This window comes from Meriones unguiculatus, chromosome 14 (genome assembly GCF_030254825.1).
Source record: "Meriones unguiculatus strain TT.TT164.6M chromosome 14, Bangor_MerUng_6.1, whole genome shotgun sequence".
Lineage (NCBI taxonomy): Eukaryota > Metazoa > Chordata > Mammalia > Rodentia > Muridae > Meriones > Meriones unguiculatus.
Window position 1 is genome coordinate 56,181,899 of NC_083361.1, and position 18,264 is coordinate 56,200,162.

Genomic DNA, 18,264 nt, shown 5'->3' on the forward strand with positions numbered 1-18,264 from the left:
TTTCTCCACAAGGACAGCCTGAGGCTGTTGCCTGCGGCAGGCATGTGGGTAGCAGGGAGAGGGAATACAGGATCTGATTGCTGGTGGTAGGCTTCCGGGGTGTACCCCATGCTCCCCACAATCTGAATGGACAGGTCCAGATGAGGAAATCTCAGAAGTCTGTATATGTGGGTGCTCCAACCACGTGTGCACTTTCTGCTCCTGATGCAGAGCTTGCGCTAATGCTCCCTCCTCAGCCTTTTCATAACTCTTTCCATAACGTTTCCTCTGAAGGGCACATATCAGAAGGGCAGTCCCTTGACACTGGAAAACGTCATGGCCTTTTCTAAAACCAGGTAATGCGCTGATGTAGGTCACAGCAAGTTGTTTGTGGGGGGCATCGTTGCAAACCTGTCTCAAGAAGGAAGGTGTGTGAGCTGAGTTAACACAGACATACTTTTTCATCGTCTCACGTATTTTCTCACTCAAAAACTTTGCTTTTGGCTTTCTTGGAAGGGATTTGCCCAGATGCACTCATCTTGACACCCGTGTTTCTCTGTTCTGTGACTTTTACAGGACTCTTGGAAGCAGAGGATGTCTGCTTTCTGTACTAGATAGACTCAGTCGTTTCTAATCATAATAAACAAAAATGTTGATGATTTCTTTCTCCTTTGTTCAGATATCATTGGCCCCTCCTAGGTTCTTTAGGCAAATTGGATAGAAGCGAATCTAAAGTCACTTAGGAAGTGTGTGATATTTTTCTAGATTTTAAAGAGAAATCAAAGACATAAATATTTTAGGGTTTATGGGTTATATGATCATTGTGACAATTATTCAAATTTACCATTGTTGTTCCAAAGCTATGATATGCAAATAAATCTTTTTTTGCAAACTGAGCAGACTTGATCCTCCCACCGGAGTTTGCTGGCTCTAATTTTTTTTTTTTTTTAAATTCCAGCCTGTCTACCAAGAATCTAATTATTTGACTAAACAATTTTATTAAAACTGCATTTAGACCCTGTTTCGATTACCAAGGGTCTCTGTGGGTTTTCTCTGCAAAAGTAAGATATGGTATGGAAGGTAGTGATTGCACACACATTTCAAGCTCACCAGCAGGGCAAAGGTCAGGTCAGGCTAGGTTGGGTTGCCTGTTAATCTCCCCTCCTCTCAAATTAGAATTGCTCTAACCTCTGACCTTGCTTGACCCAAGGTCCAGGTTTCTATCCTGGACCTCTTCCTGTGTTTAGGTTTATTTCCAGTTCTAGCTGATACCCACGCTCACAAGCCATTCACTCCAGATTTTTAAATTTTACTATCTAGTGTATGTGCACAGGTACACAGAAGCCAGTGCCCTCCCAGGGCAGAAGAGGGTGTCAGATCCTCCGGAACTCGACTGTGAACCACTCCGAGTGGGTGTTGGGAACTGAACTCTGTTCCTCTGAAAGAGCAGCAAGTGATCTTCCCCACCAAGCCACCCCACCCGTTTATCTGTCCGTGGCCATTGAAACCACAGAGCTGAAAATGTCCTGCAGTTACTTCCTTTGTAGAGCAAACATAGTAAAAACTACTTAGTGGCTGAGTGAGAGTGTGGCCTGATTTGTGGTCTCTGTTTACCCTACCCATGGGAGCCGAAGCATCTTTTTTTTTTTTTTTTTTTTTTTTTTGCATCTTTTGTACTAAAGCTTTGGACCTAAATTTATTCTATGAGAGAAACATATCTAATAGTCTTAATACTTTGAAGACTGATATTGTAAATATCAGTCACTCTTCTTGATAAATAATTTATAGGGATTTTCTTTTTTTTTTAATATGAGAAGTTATTGTCCTAAGAAACTAAGACTTTTCCCTTGTCACCTTTATTTCTAATGGTAAGCTAGCATTTTTTTTTATAGAGAGAGAGCTAACATATAGAAGAAACTTGGGGAAATTTAAAAAGTCATAAATAAGAACAGTGAGCCACTCACCGTTCAGTTGCGCAGAGAGAATGGTCACTAACACATTTGTGACCTCTCTTGTGATACCTCTCTGTGCATTTGTGCTTATATAGATTAGCTATAAATGTTTCACATGCAGTACGAAATAGCTTTAAAGCCTGTTTACTAAAGAACATAAAATGTGTGTGTAGAGGGGTTAATAGATAAACTCAGCATTAACTTTAATAGCTCTTTGCCATTCTACAGTATAGATACTCTTATTGTAATCTCTGTGGACAATTCCTCAATGCTGAGTTTGAAGTGCTCAGTACTTTTCTGTCATTATCCTCATCCTCATCCTCATCATTATTATAGCACAACTAAGGTAAACATTCTTGTGTGTGTCTCACTGTCATGCCTGAGTTTCTCTTCACGATAAATTTCTGTGCTATCTGCAGGGTTAGTGTGTATGTCCATCCATTTTTAAGCATAATCTTTGGTACTGGGGAGTTTTTATTCAATTATAATCTCCCCAAAGTTAATAAGACTATCCCACTTCCTCACCAATACTGGAATCATCTGTGTGTGTGTGTGTGTGTGTGTGTGTGTGTGTATACATGTGTGTGTATATGCTAGAGGAGGATGTTGGGTGTGCTGCTCTATCCCTCTCTGCCTTACTCCCTTGACACAGGGTTTCCAGTAATCTCCTGTTTCTGCCTCATAGCTCTAGGGTTATGGGTACGCACGGCTGTATTTGGCTTTTTACTTGGATGCTGGAATCCAAACTCAAGCCCTCATGCTTGCACAGCACGTGTTCTTACCCAGTGAGCCATGTCTTCACCCAGACAATTGTTTTTTCTGGGTGTTTGAGATAAGACCTCTACAGAGTCCTGCCTGCCCTGGAACTCACCATGTAGACCAGGATGGCCTCAAACTCAGAGATCCTCTTACTTCTACCTCCCTAGTGCTGGATTAAAGGAATGCACCACCGTGTCTGGTACCATATTGGACAATTTCTAAATAGATCAGTTATCAGAATCTTAGCATCTTTTATGATTGTCAGCACTAAAACTTTAAACTAAAACACCTGTGTAACTCTTACTTTGTGCCAAGAGACTCTACTAGGTACTTTCATGATTATGAACTGATTTGATATTTTTAATGACCCAATAAAGCAGGTACTATTACTACTCTTAGTTTGTAGGTGAGGAAGCTGTTTCCAGGTGATTGAAAGTCATCAGTCTGGTACACAGAAAGCCAGTACCTAAACCTTTCTGGCATTAAGCTCTTGAATCCATCCTCCTCACCATCATGCCCTCCTTCCTTTCGGAGAAAAAGCTTAGCTTGCAATGAAACAAGCCTGGGCACCAGGGTGAGAGAGACTAGATGCTCAATTTCAACTCACTGAAAAATAAAAAATGCTACACGACTGAGTTTTGTAGGTACCATGAGCGTTGTCAGCTTTAAGTAAAAGAGGTCACTGTCAATTAGATCAATGAACTGCAGCAATCAGTTGCCTGATCTTGTTTTTTTGTTTTGTTTTGTTTTGTTTTCTTTTGTTTGTTTTTCCTTAGATTGTATCAAGGTCAGAAAAGATCAAAAGAAGCTTTGCATTACTATCAAAAGGCTCTGGAGTACACTGAGATCGTCAAAGACGAGAAAAGTCTTGAGTGTGTGCCCGTCCTGAGGGAACTGGCGGGCGTGGAGCAAGCCCTGGGACTCCATGATGCTGCCATCAATCACTTCTCACAGGTAAGGCGCGGTGTCCCGGCCACCACAGCAGTGCTGGACCCACAACTTCTCAGGAGCACGGCCACTGGGGCAGCTCTGAAAACGCTGGCCTTGTCATTTGCTGAAGATAACTAAAACACTTGGTCAGCGTAGATGTTCAGAGAAAATTTTCTTATTAGAAAGCTAAGCAGATGAGTGCTGGGCCCCAGTCCCTGCTGCTAACTGCAAGCAGCCTAAAACTCTCTATTTCTCACATTACATATAGAACTCAAGTACTGTTCCCAAGTGAGGTTGGTTTTTTTTGGTTTTATTTTTAATCTTTATTAGATTATTTAGAATTTATGCTACGAAACTGATCAGTACTTCTTTTGAAAAAAGTATACTTTTAAAAAAAATTATGTGTGCAGATATCTCTCTGTGTGTATGCACTCATGTATGTGGGTGCCCTCAGAAGCGAGAGGTATCAGATTCCCTGGAGCTAAAGTTATGAGCAGTTGTGAGCCACCTAACATGAGTGCTGGGACCAAACTCAGGTCTTCTGCAAGAGCAATATGCTCGTGTAACTTCTAAGCCATCTTCAGCCCATCTTCAGCCCATCTTCAGCCCTAGGACTAGCTAGGCCTTTTATTTACACTCTTAATTCTTTGTCTGAAGACTTTTTAATATTATTTTTAAAGATTTATTTATTTATTATGTATACCATGTTCTGCCTTTATGCCAGAAGAGGGCACCAGATCTCACTGTAGATGGTTGGGAGCCACCATGTGGTTGCTGAGAACTGAACTCAGGAACCTCTGGAAGAGTGGCCAGTGTTCTTAACCTCTGAGCCATCTCTCCAGCCCTGCCTGGAGACTTTTAAAGGTGTACTGTTAGTTGTTATTCTACTTCATCATTATGAGATTCCTCATCATGTGTGTCATTCAGACTCCCCAAAGAAAGGAGAATATGCACAATTGCTACAAAGAGAATGTGTAGCAAAGAAGAGAGAGAGAGAAAAAAGAGGGAGGAAGGGAGAGGGAGAGAGACTTTGAAGAAACTGATTTACATGCTTTGGGTACTAGCAAGCCTGATATCCCCAGGATAGTCCAGAAGGGCTGGAAATGTGGACAGGATTTCTCTGCTACTTTCTTCTTAGAAATTATAGGATGTTTGTTCTTCGGGTCAACTGATTGTCTGAGGATCATTCATATGATTGACAGTAATCCCCTTTGCTTAAAGCTGACAATGTTAACTGTACCTATAAGATACAATCTTGCAACATCTAGGCTGGTGTTTGACTAAACAACTGGACAGTAGAGCCACACTGACATTAACCATCACTGGGAGCCAGACAGCTTTGTATCATACCATCACTCAAAGCACCTTTTTACGTTTTCCTAGCAATTTAAAATATATACTACCCCATTCCTGTTATTTCATGAGATAATAATGACATGGTACTAAGAATACATCATAACTGTGTCTTTTAAACTTTGTCTGACAATTTATCCTCCCACTCCCAGTGTGTTGGAGTACCTCAATCTCTCCCTTTATCTAGATCATCTCTTTTAATCATTAATACTACTGTGTAACATATTGTTTCCAGTTTATAGATAAGGAAGACAAGAATTAGAAAGGTTGAGTGATGTGCCCAGAAATACATACCTCCAAAAAGGCATCGCTCAGATTCAATACCTGATATTGAAGTAGACTGGGGAGGTTGTGTGAGGCATGGAAGGGAAGAAAGCACTTAGGAGGCTACTGAAATAGCAAAAGCAGATCATGAGGTGGTTGTGAAGTAGGATGAAGAAACTGGGATGGAGAAAAGTATGTGATTTGAGACAGGTCAGGGAAGTGACATAGATAGGACACAGAAACTATATATGGTGGGACAGGAGGAAAATAGAAGTCAATTCTCGGATTTCCAGGAGTACAGACCGCTGCTGCGATGCTTCTGCTATTTCCTGTGGAGGGCCAGGGTTAATGGGTGAGGTGAGTGAGGTTGGATAATGAGTCTGTGATGTCTGTGAGGCAGAAAAGGGCAAGTTGGAGATTTGGGGGTGGGAGTTATAGGACACACCCACCTGGGCTTGGTGGTTGTCTTGGGAGAGGATGGCTCACTTAGTACCAGCTTCTAAAGTACTGGAAGGTGAAGAAGACTAGCCCAAAAGACCTACATAAAAGGGGAGACAAAAGATCGGCCACTCAAGTGTGATGTCATGCCCAGGGCCATAAGGGTGATGACAACAGTAGATGAGCATCATTCTGATAAGACCTTGAAAGCCCTACCTGTAAAGAGCGTCAGCTTCCTCCTGACAGCAGTTGGAGGTTTTCATGCAGGGAGACTGACATCAAATTATCAGTCTGAAAGGATATAAGCAGGGGAATGGCTTGTAGGGGACCACAGCAGTCTAGGCCTGAATTCAGGAGGCCTGTGAAAATGGACAGATGTGGACAGACTTGAAAGATGGGAGCAGTAGGGCTGAATGACAGGCCGGGTGGCGGTCTCTGCAGGTAAGCAAAAGAGATAGAGTTGAGTTTTATAAGGTTTCTGGCTTAGTTCACTGTGGTGGTGTGGCAACGCTTATTGACTGTAGGAACTCTGGCTGGTATGTGATTTTCTATGTGTCAGTATCAATAATTCTTGATATTCTTTTGTAAAAATTATGTGCTTTAGTCAGCTTCCAGAAGTGAATCTGCTGAAAGGAAGGATATGAATATTTCATAATCTTGATTCATATTGACATCCTGCCAAAGATTTATTTTTATTTATTGTTTGTTGTTTCGATGTATTTGGTCATTAGAGTGGCATTTTAGTATCAGTGATGGCCCTGTAGTAACATGTTATTAGAACCCAGCCCCACAGCTTGCACCAGGGTTCACTGCTAGTTCTGTGGGTCTGATTCTATGTAAAGATAGGCACCCACCAGCAGATACATACAGAATAGCCTAACTGCTGTAACAGTCCTCTCTGCCCTTCTGTTTCATCCTCCTCTCCATGAATCTCCAGCAACCACTAAGCACTATAGTTTTGCCTCTTCCAGAATGCCACATAGTCAGAATCATATAGTTTGTGTTCAGACTGGCCTCTTCATGTTTCATTTATGCTTCCTCTTTGCGTTTTCATGACTTAACGCTTTTCATTTTAGCATTGAATCTTTTATTTACCCATTCACCTACCAAAGAACATCTGGATTAATCTGTCTTTCCCATTTCTGTACAACACTGCTCTACAGAAGTCCTACAGGTTGCTGTAAGGGTATACGTTTCCCACACTCTTGGGTACATGCTGGATCATAGCATTTTGTAAGACACCGCCACAATGCCTTCAGAGAGCAGCCACGTGGGTTTATGTTCCTGCCGGCCATGGTGAGAATCTGTGTTTCCTGCATCCTCTCAGAACTCAGACACAGAAAACAGAAACACGGGGGGAGGGGCTATATTCTCACTTAATGCACTCTCCGTATTACGTGAGAAGATAGTTACTAACTTTATGGGGACAGAGGCCAGATTTCTTTAAATACTGTGCCACCTGTAACCATACACACGTAACTTTATGCACAGATGAGCATGCAACACCCTAAAATTAAGTTAAGATGCAGACTGTTCTGTTACTTTATAGTTTCTCTTGGACTTTTCAAAGTCTCCAATAATGAGTCAAAATGTTGTTTGGAGATGTCATGGCCCTGTATGTAGCCACTTTAGTAGGTACTGCTGATGATATGATATATGATATCATGTCATATCATATATATATATGACATATATACGTATCATATCATATGGAGACATTTTTCATTTTTGCCACTCATCTTTTTTAGAGAGGTGTTTAGTAAGGTCTTGGCTATTTTTTAAATTGGGTTTTCTTGTTGAGTTTTAAGACTTCTTTCTATATTTTGAGTATCTTTGGCAAAAATCCTCCCAGATTTACCATTTTATTCTCCTGCATTGCCTTATCAAGGAAGAATTTGTTTTTAATTGAATTTTTGCTTTGTGTGTTTATATATGTAGATGCTCAGTGCCACATGTGTGGGTAAAGGCCAGCTTGCTGGAGTCTGGTCTCTTCTTCTACAGTGCTGGCTCTGGAGATGAACTCTGGTTCTCAGCCTAGACAGCTTATGAACCCAAGGTCATTGAGATTTTCCGCAAGCTTATTTTTTTGAGACAGGGTTTCTCTGTATCACACCCTGGCCGTCCTGGAACTCACTTTGTCGACTGGGCTGGCCTTAAACTCACAGAGATCTGCCTTGCTTGCCCCCCAAGTGTAAGGAATAAAAGTGTGTGCCTTGATGCCTGGCTGATTTTCCTATAGTTTTGTGTTTTATGTGTAGATCTATTATCATTTCAAGTTAATTTTTATCAACAATATGAGATTTGTGCTAAATTAATTTTATTTCATTTGTATGTTCAGTGACCCCCTACCCTATATGTAGGAAAGGCTGTCTGTTCTCCATTACGTTGCTTTTGGGCTTTCTTCAAAGATCAGCATTCATGTGGGCCGAGCTCTGAACTCGGAACTCTGTTCTGCTGACCTATTTGTGTCACCCTGTTTCCCCATCAGGGAGTGCCGGGCTCCACTTTTCATTCTGTTAGTGCAGTCATGGCTGTTTTCAGTCTTCTTTGTTTTCATAGAACCTCTAGGATCACTTGTCAGTCACCATGAAACAGCTCAGTTACATTTTGATTAGGGTTGTGCTCCATCTCTAGAATTGATATCTTAATAGCATTGCATCCTGCTATCTGTAAACACAGAACATCTCTGGGTGGTTCTTTCAAAAACTTTCTTTTATCACTGTTGCAGTTTTATAATTTGTCACATGGAGGTTTTACTTGGTTTTTTGTTTGTTTGTTTCTTTTTAGATTTCAGTTTGGAATCAGGTTTTGAATGAAGTTGTATTAAAGATTTTAATTTGCAGTGATGGTAATGCAAGTGTTGTTATAATTATGATTTCAAATTCCTATTTGTCTGTTGTTGGATGTATGGATACAGCCATCTAAAACTCCAAAGAAATATATCAATTGATACTGTGTTCAGATTAGTTCAGCCATAATGCAACAAAACTCACTAGGATGAAAGCGGCTTCTAGAGGACCCAGTATTGCTGGTGTGCAACTTGAGTTCGGGTTGGAGAAGCATCTCCAAGCCACGTTCCATAGTGTGCTAGTATAGCCCCAGAGTTGCTGAGTCTTCCTAGAAAAGGTGTGTGTGCTTAAATGGAATCCAGATAAATAAGTAAGTAAAATGCCTAAATAAATAAACGCTAGTTAAAACCCAACAATCAATTACGTTGTTTTACAGTGTGGTAGACATGGCAACATGGATTTTTTTTTTTTTCTTGAGAGGGGAAATAGTCTGTGAGGCACTGGAGTTAGGTAGGCCACATATAGGAACCATTGGTTTACATGTCTAAAAGCATATACCAGAAAAGGGAATCACCTGTGAATATGACGTCCCAGAATACCGGAGCTTTTCACTCTCAAGAGACCTTGGCACTGTATGAGTGGGAAATGAATTAACTAGTGCCTCTTGTTTGTGAAACCCATATTCAGCATTTATAGAACTTTTCTGTATTTCTTTTTCCTATCTGCCTATGTTGGTATACATTTAAACACATACGTACCTATCCATATGTAGTCAAAGGGATAATTGTGTACTTTGGAGGGGTCAGGGAGGAGGCTCGGTAGGTAAAAGTGCCACCAAGCATGAAGACCTGAGTTTGGTCCCTGAAACTCACATGGTGGAAGGAGAGAACCCACCTTCACGATTTGTCCTCTGACCTCCACATGTAGGTCATGGTACCTGCATGTCCCTATATTTACACATACATGCACTCAAGTTGTATCAAAGTATAATAACATTTTAAGGCATTTGGAAATTTTCATGTCCCCTTATTCCCAGATATTTCAGTGTGTTCTGTAAGGACAAGAATAGCCATAATAGACTTATGAAACTTAGAAGGTTTAATATTGGCATGGGCCACATTCCACTTTGTTGCTTAGCTCCCTTCTGCCCATCATAATTTTCTATCCAATACAGACCTAGTAAAGGATCATGTGTTACATTAGGTATCATGACTCTGGTCTTTAATCTGGAATAGTTTTTCACTAGACTCTGTCTTTTATGACATTGAGATTTAAATATCTGCACCTCTGTGCCAGCTTTTTGTTTCTCAGTTCGAGTTTGTCTGGTGTGTTCTCGTGACTAGATCTGAGTGATGTGTGCCCCAACAGAACACTACAAGGAGGATGCATATTGCATCCAGAGGCTCTGTGCCCATCTGTCCTACATTGATGACATTCATCACCCTGTCATGATGATACATAGTTTCTCCACTGTGTAATGACTGTCTCCTCCCATTGACCCAATTAGCATTCTATATTCTTCTCCTTGTCAAATATTTCCAAGTTTAACATCTATTGATAACTCCTTCCTGACAGATTCTTAACTGTCATAGCTGTAAACTTCTGGTTTTCACTTCTATCCTTCCTACTGCATTTATCAGTTGACATTCTGCTATTAGGAAAGCTCCCACTTTCCCATCAAGTAAGTAACAAATATATATGATATACAGCATGAGGCAGAGAGAGAGCTGGCTGGGAAGGGCATGGGCTTTTGAAACCTCAAAGTCCACTCCCAGTGACACACCTCTTCCAACAAGGTCACACCTCCTAATCCTTCCCAGATAGTTCCACTCTCTGAGGACCAAGTGTTTAAATATATGGGCCTATGAGGACCATTCTCATGCAAAGCACCACAGAGTGAGGCTATTAGATCCAGTACAGGATACTTCAGTGGTTTTATATTATTGCAGAATTTTTCTCTTGTTTTCAGTTGTGCTATACTTCTGAACTGCCTTTCAGGGGCACATAACATTTGTATTCCTACTCATGTGTATAAGAACACCAGTTCCCCCACAGCCTGTTTCAACAAAGTGTATTGTTAAGCTTTCAAGTTAGTTCCAATCTGATGGGTGAGAAATGACATTTCAGTATAGCTTAAATCTGCATTTCTATTTTTAAAACTGGAGTTGAATATCTTTTCATATGTTAAAGGCACTCTATTTTTTTCTGTGAATTGTCTTTTTGTGTGACTTACTCATATCATTTGCCAGTTTATAAATAGGATTTTTGATCTAGATTTTCATAGCTGTTAAAGGTTCTTTATATATTATAATATTGATCCTGGTATCCAATACATGTTGTAAATATTTTTACTCAAACTGTCATTTGTTTTTAAATTTTGCTCATTTTTATTGAGATTGTTTATACAACATTAAAGCTATTCTCTTAAAGTATATAATTTAGTGGTGTTTATATTTGCAAATTTTTTAAACCACTGTCCAATTCCATAGAGTTTTTTTTTTAGAAACAATAAAGCCATTAGCAGTCATTTTTCATTCCTTCCTCCTAGCACCTATCAGTTTACTTTCTATGTAGAGTTCTGACATTTCATAAACAGAGTCTGACAATATATGGCCAGTTGTGTCTGACTTAATATATTCATGGTTTATTCATATTTAGCATCTGTTTGTATTTCACTCCTTTTGCTATATAGATATACTAGATTTTATCAACTTACCATTTGATAGACATTGGGTTGTTTCTGCTTTGGGGATGTTATAATTAGTGCTGTATAAGAAATTATACTCAAGTTTTATACAGACCACATTTTCATTTCTCTAGGAGTAGCCACTGAGTGACATGGTAACCAGCTAAGCTTTGAGTAGCCACTAGGCTGTTTTCCAGCATGACCTCAGTGTTTTATAGTCCTACTGATGAGGTGTTTCAACATGAGAGCTGCAACTTCTCTATGTCCTCATCTATACATCTTGTTGTCTGTGTTTTTAATTGTAGCTGTACTATTGAGTAAAGTGCTATTTTAAGTTTTAATTTCCTTCATTACTAGTTGTTTATCTTTTTATGCTTGTTGGCCATTTTTATACCTTTACTGGGCAAATGTTGATTCAAATCATGTGCCCATTTTAGACAGTTCTTTGTCTTTACATTCTTATTTGGGAGTTGTTTTTATATCCCGATGCTAGAGCCTAGCTGCCAGTCAGACAGGAAGTGGAAATGTTTTCTTCTATTCACTTTCTTAATGGTGTCCTTCCAAGTGCAAAATCGTTTACTCTTAATTAAGTCTAATTTGTCTCTTCTGCTTTTAGCTTCACATCTAAGAATACACTGGATAATCTTCATGAAGACTTGTATCTATGTTTCCTTAAAGTAGTTCCCAGGTTTCAGTTCTGACACATAAGGTCTTTGAGTTTCTTGTGTGGTCTGCCATAAGAGGTCAACTCCAGTCTTTGCTCTTGGCTGTCTGCCTATGTCAGCACACGTTTTAGTGAGAAGCTTATACTTTCACCATGGAAACTACCTTGTCAGAATCATGCTTGTCAAAATCAAATGGCCACAGTAACAGGGTTTACTTGCAGACTATCAACTCTATTCTATTGACCTAAGTTTTACAATCAGTAACTGCAATCCTCTTACTATGTTATTTCTTTTCAAGAATGTTTTGACTATTGTAGACCTCTCAGGTTCTCATGTGAATTTTAGGATCATCCTGTCAATTTCTGCACCTCTCCCCCACAAAAAATTCTACTGGAACTTTGAAAGACATTGCGTTAAATCCTCGTTTAAGAGGTAAAGTGTTGCCATTCTAGCAATAGCTTGTTAGATTCGAAAACATAGATATCTCTCCAAGAAGACTTAGGTCTTGTTTATTTCATAATGTTTATTTTTGTTTTGAGTTTTTTGTTTCTTTGTTTTTGATGTTGTGAGATAGGGTTTCTTTGTGTAGTCCTGGCTGTCCTGGAACTCACTTTATGGACTCTTGCCTCAAACTTAGAGATTCACGGGCTTCTGCCTCCCAAGTGCTAGGATTAAAGGTCTGTACCACCCCCCACCCCCACATTTCAGTATGTTTTGTAACTTTAAGAGTATAAGTGGTCTTGTTTGGTTATTGTTTTGGTGTGTGTGTTTTGTATGAATGTGTTGTGTACAGTACATATGTGTGTGCCTGTGACTGTGTGTGTCTCTCACTGGTACCCATGCCTGATAACTTGCATGAATGTTGGGGTTCTAATCTCAGGTCCTCATCCTTCTACAAGTCCTCCTACTCACTAAGCCATCTCCCTGCCCTTAGAGTTACATGTTTTGCACCTTTTTGGATAACTCATACCCAAGTATTTGTTGTTGTTTTAATTTTTTATTCATTATCGTGTGCATTGGTGTGTGTGTGTGTGTGTGTGTGTGTGTGTGTGTGATGTATATGTGTGAGTACAGCCACACATATGGTGGTCAGAAGACAACTTTTCAAAAAGTGTTCTCTTCTTCCTCTTTTTGGGATCCTGGGACCAAACTCAGAGTGTGAGGCTTGCTTGGCAAAAGCTCTTATGTGCCAAGCCACCTTGCCAGATGTGTTTATTGTATTTGATGCTGCTATAAGAAAAAAGGAGTTTTCGTAACTTTTTCTGTGTATTCACTGGTATCATAGAAAAAACTAAATGCCTTTTAATGCTCATCTTGTGTATTGCAACCTTGCAACCTTGCTGAGCTTATTGGTGATTTTTCTATTCTGGTTTATTTGTCTCGGTGTGTTCAGATTTTTATCTTCTATTGCATTTAGATGTTTTATTTAGGTTGTAAGGTTTATCTCTGCCCGGATGGCAGAGGAATTCACTTGCATTTAGAATACTTGGCAAGTTTGATGGTTAACTATTATTTTTATTTATTGAGGCTAATAAAGATTAAAGAATGTTTTAAATAAAAAAAGACTTGGCAAACCCAAAATAACATCGAATTTGAGGTCAGAAAATCAGGCTGGGAGTCCAAACTCTCTGTTTAGCAGCTCTTTGATTATAGGCTAGTCACCCAGCCTCTTCAGCAACTGTGAATCTACAAAGACACTTTCCACTTCACAGAATTGCTCCAAGTTTCAAAACACTAAGTGCTTTGTGAACTCAAAGGCCCACTGCCAGGGTAAGCTGCTTTTACTTATTTATAGTAATTATTAAACACTTATCACTGTTCTCTTTTTTTAAGGAGATTTACCTGAGGTATGGAAGGCAACAGAGTGGCCACAGGTCTCCAAGGAAACCACGAATAATAGGCATTTATTAAATACACACAAAGAGGTCTTGTTATCTTCGCAGTTGGTTTTCTTTCCTCATTCCTTTGGAGTGAGAAAAACACAGAGAAAAAACATTTTAGCTTCAGGAGAATGCAGAAAAGTTCCACAGTATTTTTTAAAGTAGCCCATTAAGATGAAAAAAATAAAGGGATCCCTGCAGAGCTACTGCACAAGAAAAGGCTCAGGAACTTAAAAGAGTGCTGGCCACCCTCCGCCCTCTGTGACAGGTCGGTGGGCTTGTGAGACTCCTCGGTGACAGATTTTAGTAACCACACCTTTAAATTTTATCATCTAGAGAAAAAAAAATCACAAGATTTCATCCATGTGAGAGCAGCTACTTTTGGTCTGTTTGCAGGGGATAAAGACCCCGGCTCTGCTGACTGGAGTTGCTGTTTCACACCTCTGACACTTGAGTGGCATGTTTCTTTTGTTCAATTTTCAGGGCAGCTCAGCTGCAAAAGTAGGGAACTTTGATTTGCAACATATGAAATCAGAGCATTTGTCAGTTTCTCTACAAAAGGCAGTAGGGCCAGAAGACATGGCTTCAGTCCCCAGCTGTGGTCAGCCAGGGCTCTGACAGCTAGATGCTAAACACCTGGCTCTGGGTGCTCTGTGGGTGGCGGCACTTCCCACCACGTGAGCATCTGCTGTGGATTTACCACAGGTATAAGTCTTTTTTCCCCCATTTATTTAATCTCTTTACAGCCTGATCCTAGACCCCTTCCTCCTCTCCTCCCAGTCTCCCCTTCAAATCCCCCTTCCCTCCATTCCCCTCCTCCTTAGAGAAGGCCCCCAAGAGCTATCAACCCACCCAGGTACCTCAAGTCACAGCATCCTCTTCCACTGGGGCCTGACAAGGCAGCCCAGCTAGGAGAAAGGGATCCAGGGGCAGGAAACAGAGTCAGAGACAACCAGCTCCTACTTCCATTGTTAGGGGACCCGTTATTGACCATGCTGCACATCTGCTACATATGTGTAAGGGGTCTAGGCCCAGCCCATGCCTGCTCTTTGGTTGGTAGTTCAGTCTCTGTGAGCCATCATGGGCCCAGGTTAGTTGACTCAGTAAGTCTTCCTGTGATGTTCCTGACCCCTCTAGCTCCCTCTATTCTTCCTTCCTCTCTTCCATAGAACTCCCCTACCTCTGCCTATTGTTTGGCTGTGGGTCTCTGCATGTTACCATCCTCTGCTGGATGAAACATGTCAGAAGATAGTTATGCTAGTTCCTGACTGCAATCAGAGCAGACAGGGGTTGGCTTCCTCCCATGGAATGGATCTCAGGTTGGGCTAGATCCATTGGTGGAGCTCAATGATTTGCCATTCCCTCCATTGCTGCTCTATTTTACCCCTACACTTCTTGTAGGCTAGACAAATTTTGGGTCTAAGGTTTCATGGGTGGTGTCCCCCAATCTTCACTGGAAGTCCCACCTGGCTACAGGGGTGGTCCTTAACCCAGCTGCTAGCAGTCTTAGCTAGGGTCACCACCATTGATTCCCAGGAGCCTTCTCTGTCCCAGAGATGCCCCACTACCACCAATTTCCATTCTCTTTCCTGGTCCTTCCCCCAGCCCCCAACCCTGATCCTCACCCCTGTTACCCTCCCAACCCCCTTTCCCACCCAGTTCTACTTTGATGTCTATTTTATTTCCTGTTCTGAGTAAGATTCAGCATCTTCCATTAAGCCCTCCTTGGCTTCTTTGGGTCTGTGGATTGTAGCATGGTTATATTATACATTATGGCTAATGTCTACTTATAAGTGAGTTTATATCATGCATATCTTTCTGGGTCTGGGTTACTTCATTCAGGACAATTTTTTCTAGTTCCATCCATTTGCCTGAAAATTGCATGATTTCTTTCTTTTTAATAGCTGAGTAGTTTTCCATTGTGTAAGGGTACCATATTTTATTTATCCATTCTTCAGTTGAGGGACATCTAGGTTGTTTCCAGTTTCTGGCTTTTTCAAATAAAGCTGCTATGAACATAAAAAGTTTCCTGTGGTATGCTGGGACAGCTTTTGGGTATACGCTCGGGAATGGTATAGTTGGGTCTTCAAGTAGATCTATTCCCAATTTTCTGAGAAAGTGCCAGGTTGATTTCCACAGTGGTTGTACAAGTTTGCACTCCCACCAACAATGGAGGAAGATTCCCCTTGCTCTGCATCCTCGACAGCATGTGCTGTCACTTGAGAGTTTGATCGTAGCAGTTCTGATGGGTGTAAGATGGAATCTTAAGAGTCATTTTGATTTACATTTCCCTGATGACTAAGAACTTTGAACATTTCTTTAAGTGCTTCTTGGCCATTAGAGATTCCTCTGTTGAAAATTCTCTCTTTGGCTCTGTACCCCATTTTTTAATTTGATAATTTGGTTTGTTGGTGTCTAATTCTTTAGTTCTTTATATATTTTGGATATTAGCCCTCTGTCAGATGTAGAATTGGTGAAAGTCTTTTCCCATTCTGTAGGCTGACTTTTTGTCCTCTTCACAATGTTCTTTGCCTTACAGAAGCTTTTCCGTTTCATGAGGTCTCATTTACTACTTGTTCATCTAGTGCCTGCACTGTTGGTGTTCTGTTCAGAAAGTTGAGTCCTGTACCCATGACTTCCAGACTCGTCCCCACTTTCTCTTCTATTAGATTTAGTATACGCAGTTTTATGTTGAGGTTTTTGATCCACTTGATCTTGAGTTTTGTGCAGGGTGATAAATATGAATCTTTTTGCATTCTTCTACATGTAGACATCCAGTTAGACCAGTACTTATTAGAAATAATCTGAATAAGGCTCATTTTAAGAATTTCAGATCTCGGGGAGAGGTGTGTGAGGGGGAAAACTGAGAGGAAGGGACATTGCAATCAAGATGTAAAATGAATAAATAAATAAGTTTTTTAAAAATTTCAAATCTCTGAAAAACTAACAAAGGTTTTATTCTTTACACAAAATTCTAAGTATGACATAAATGTAGGTGCCGTAAAGGAGAAGATTGTTGTTGCTCTTAAGGAACAATGTGACAGAGCTGGCATTCTGACAGGGCCCTCACGAGCCAAGTTCAGCCATCCATCTGGTCTCAATAGTCCAATCAAGGATAACTGTGAAAAGCAGAAAAAGGAGGCTTAATCAGTGTGGCTACTTAGGGAAAAGGAGCAAAGATCCAGTGACACCCCTGCCTGAAGTCCATCTTCCAGGTCCTAAAATGGGAGTCAGGTTTAATTGGAAAGCAAGCACTCTGCATCACTAAGTAGCTCCGGCCAAGCTGTGTCCTGCCCATCACCATGGTCTTGGCTGTACTCTCTCCTGCAAGGTAGTCTGACAACTTGCAAATCTCTTTCCAAGAGACAAGGTCCCCTGTGCCTGGCATCAAAACTCTACACTTTTTCTTCTTTCAACGTGAGAGTCCTGGGGCAATTCCATTGTTTCCATGGTCTGGTAGCCAAAGGCAGGGGCTCAATAGTCTCTACAGAATATCTTTATTTCTGTCAGAATGCTGACACTTTCTTCCCATGGTGTCCAGTGTTGACATCTTCTTTTTGTATATTTGCATATGGAAATAGATTAGGAGACAGAGTAAAAAGAAGATGAAGAGATCAGGAGGAAAGAGGGTTTTACAGCATGAAAAATGAAAGAGTGCCACTCTGTGACAGTATTTCTGAAGTTAAAAAATGTCAAAGGGAAAATATAGAGTCTTACACTATCTGAATGAAAAAGATAACTTATAGATAATATGGGCAAAAGACAAGAACAATTTACAGAAAAGACAACAAATGGAAAAAGGCCATTTAAAGTTAATCCTCAACCTCAACTGTTATTAAAGAATGGCTGTTTTACTAACTGGCCCCTAGCAGGCCAGAGTGACCTGGGAAATGAAGCCAAGAGGGGCAAGTACACACTGTGATGGTACCTGTGTGTGTGTGTGTGTGTGTGTGTGTGTGTGTGTGTGTTTAAATGTGGGTGTTAAATGTGTGTTAGAATGTGTATGTGGGTGTAGACATGTATTTGTTTACATGCATTATTTCCGGAATGCTGCACAGGAAGCAGTTCATAGTGATTGATGATAAGGATACAGATTAGGAGTGGGAGGAAGGATGAGCATGGAAACAGAAGGGAGGAAGCTTTTTGTCTTATTTTGCTTTAGTTTGTTTCTTCTTTTTGACCACTTAAAATTTTAAGATTTTAAAAATTTTATATTCCTTTAAAATCTAGTTAAGTTTTAAGAAAGCTCATACTTACAAACAAAAGAAAATAGACCCTTGGCATGACTATTTTCTGGTGTGGTACCTACATAAAGGTGCTAATCCCTATAGATAACTGGACTTCTTCTCCAGAGCCCTTTGGAGGAGATAAAACTGACATTTGGAGGAAAGCCACTAAGTACTCTCTGTGACTATTAAAAGAAATGGGCCTCATCCGGGGCGCCCATTTTAGATGTTGTCTACTCCTGGTGACTTCCCGTTCATCTAATCCCCCCGAGGTTCCCAGGACTATCCTTTGCTTGGTCTCTCCAGCTGCCCAGCCCCTCAGAAAAGGCTTCCCTAGTGGACA

The 18,264-nt window shown here is 40.6% G+C and overlaps 1 protein-coding gene across 7 annotated transcripts in view; it reads left to right on the top strand.

Annotated features, from left to right (window-relative positions):
- Ttc23 (tetratricopeptide repeat domain 23) overlaps window positions 1–18,264 on the top strand; it is an 87,023-nt gene that overhangs the window by 30,430 nt on the left and 38,329 nt on the right. For all 7 annotated transcript variants that reach the window (XM_021634669.2, XM_021634667.2, XM_021634663.2 and 4 more), the window contains one exon: window positions 3,467–3,644. In XM_021634669.2, the coding sequence (XP_021490344.1) occupies window positions 3,467–3,644 (178 nt within the window). The remainder of the gene's footprint in view (window positions 1–3,466; window positions 3,645–18,264) is intronic.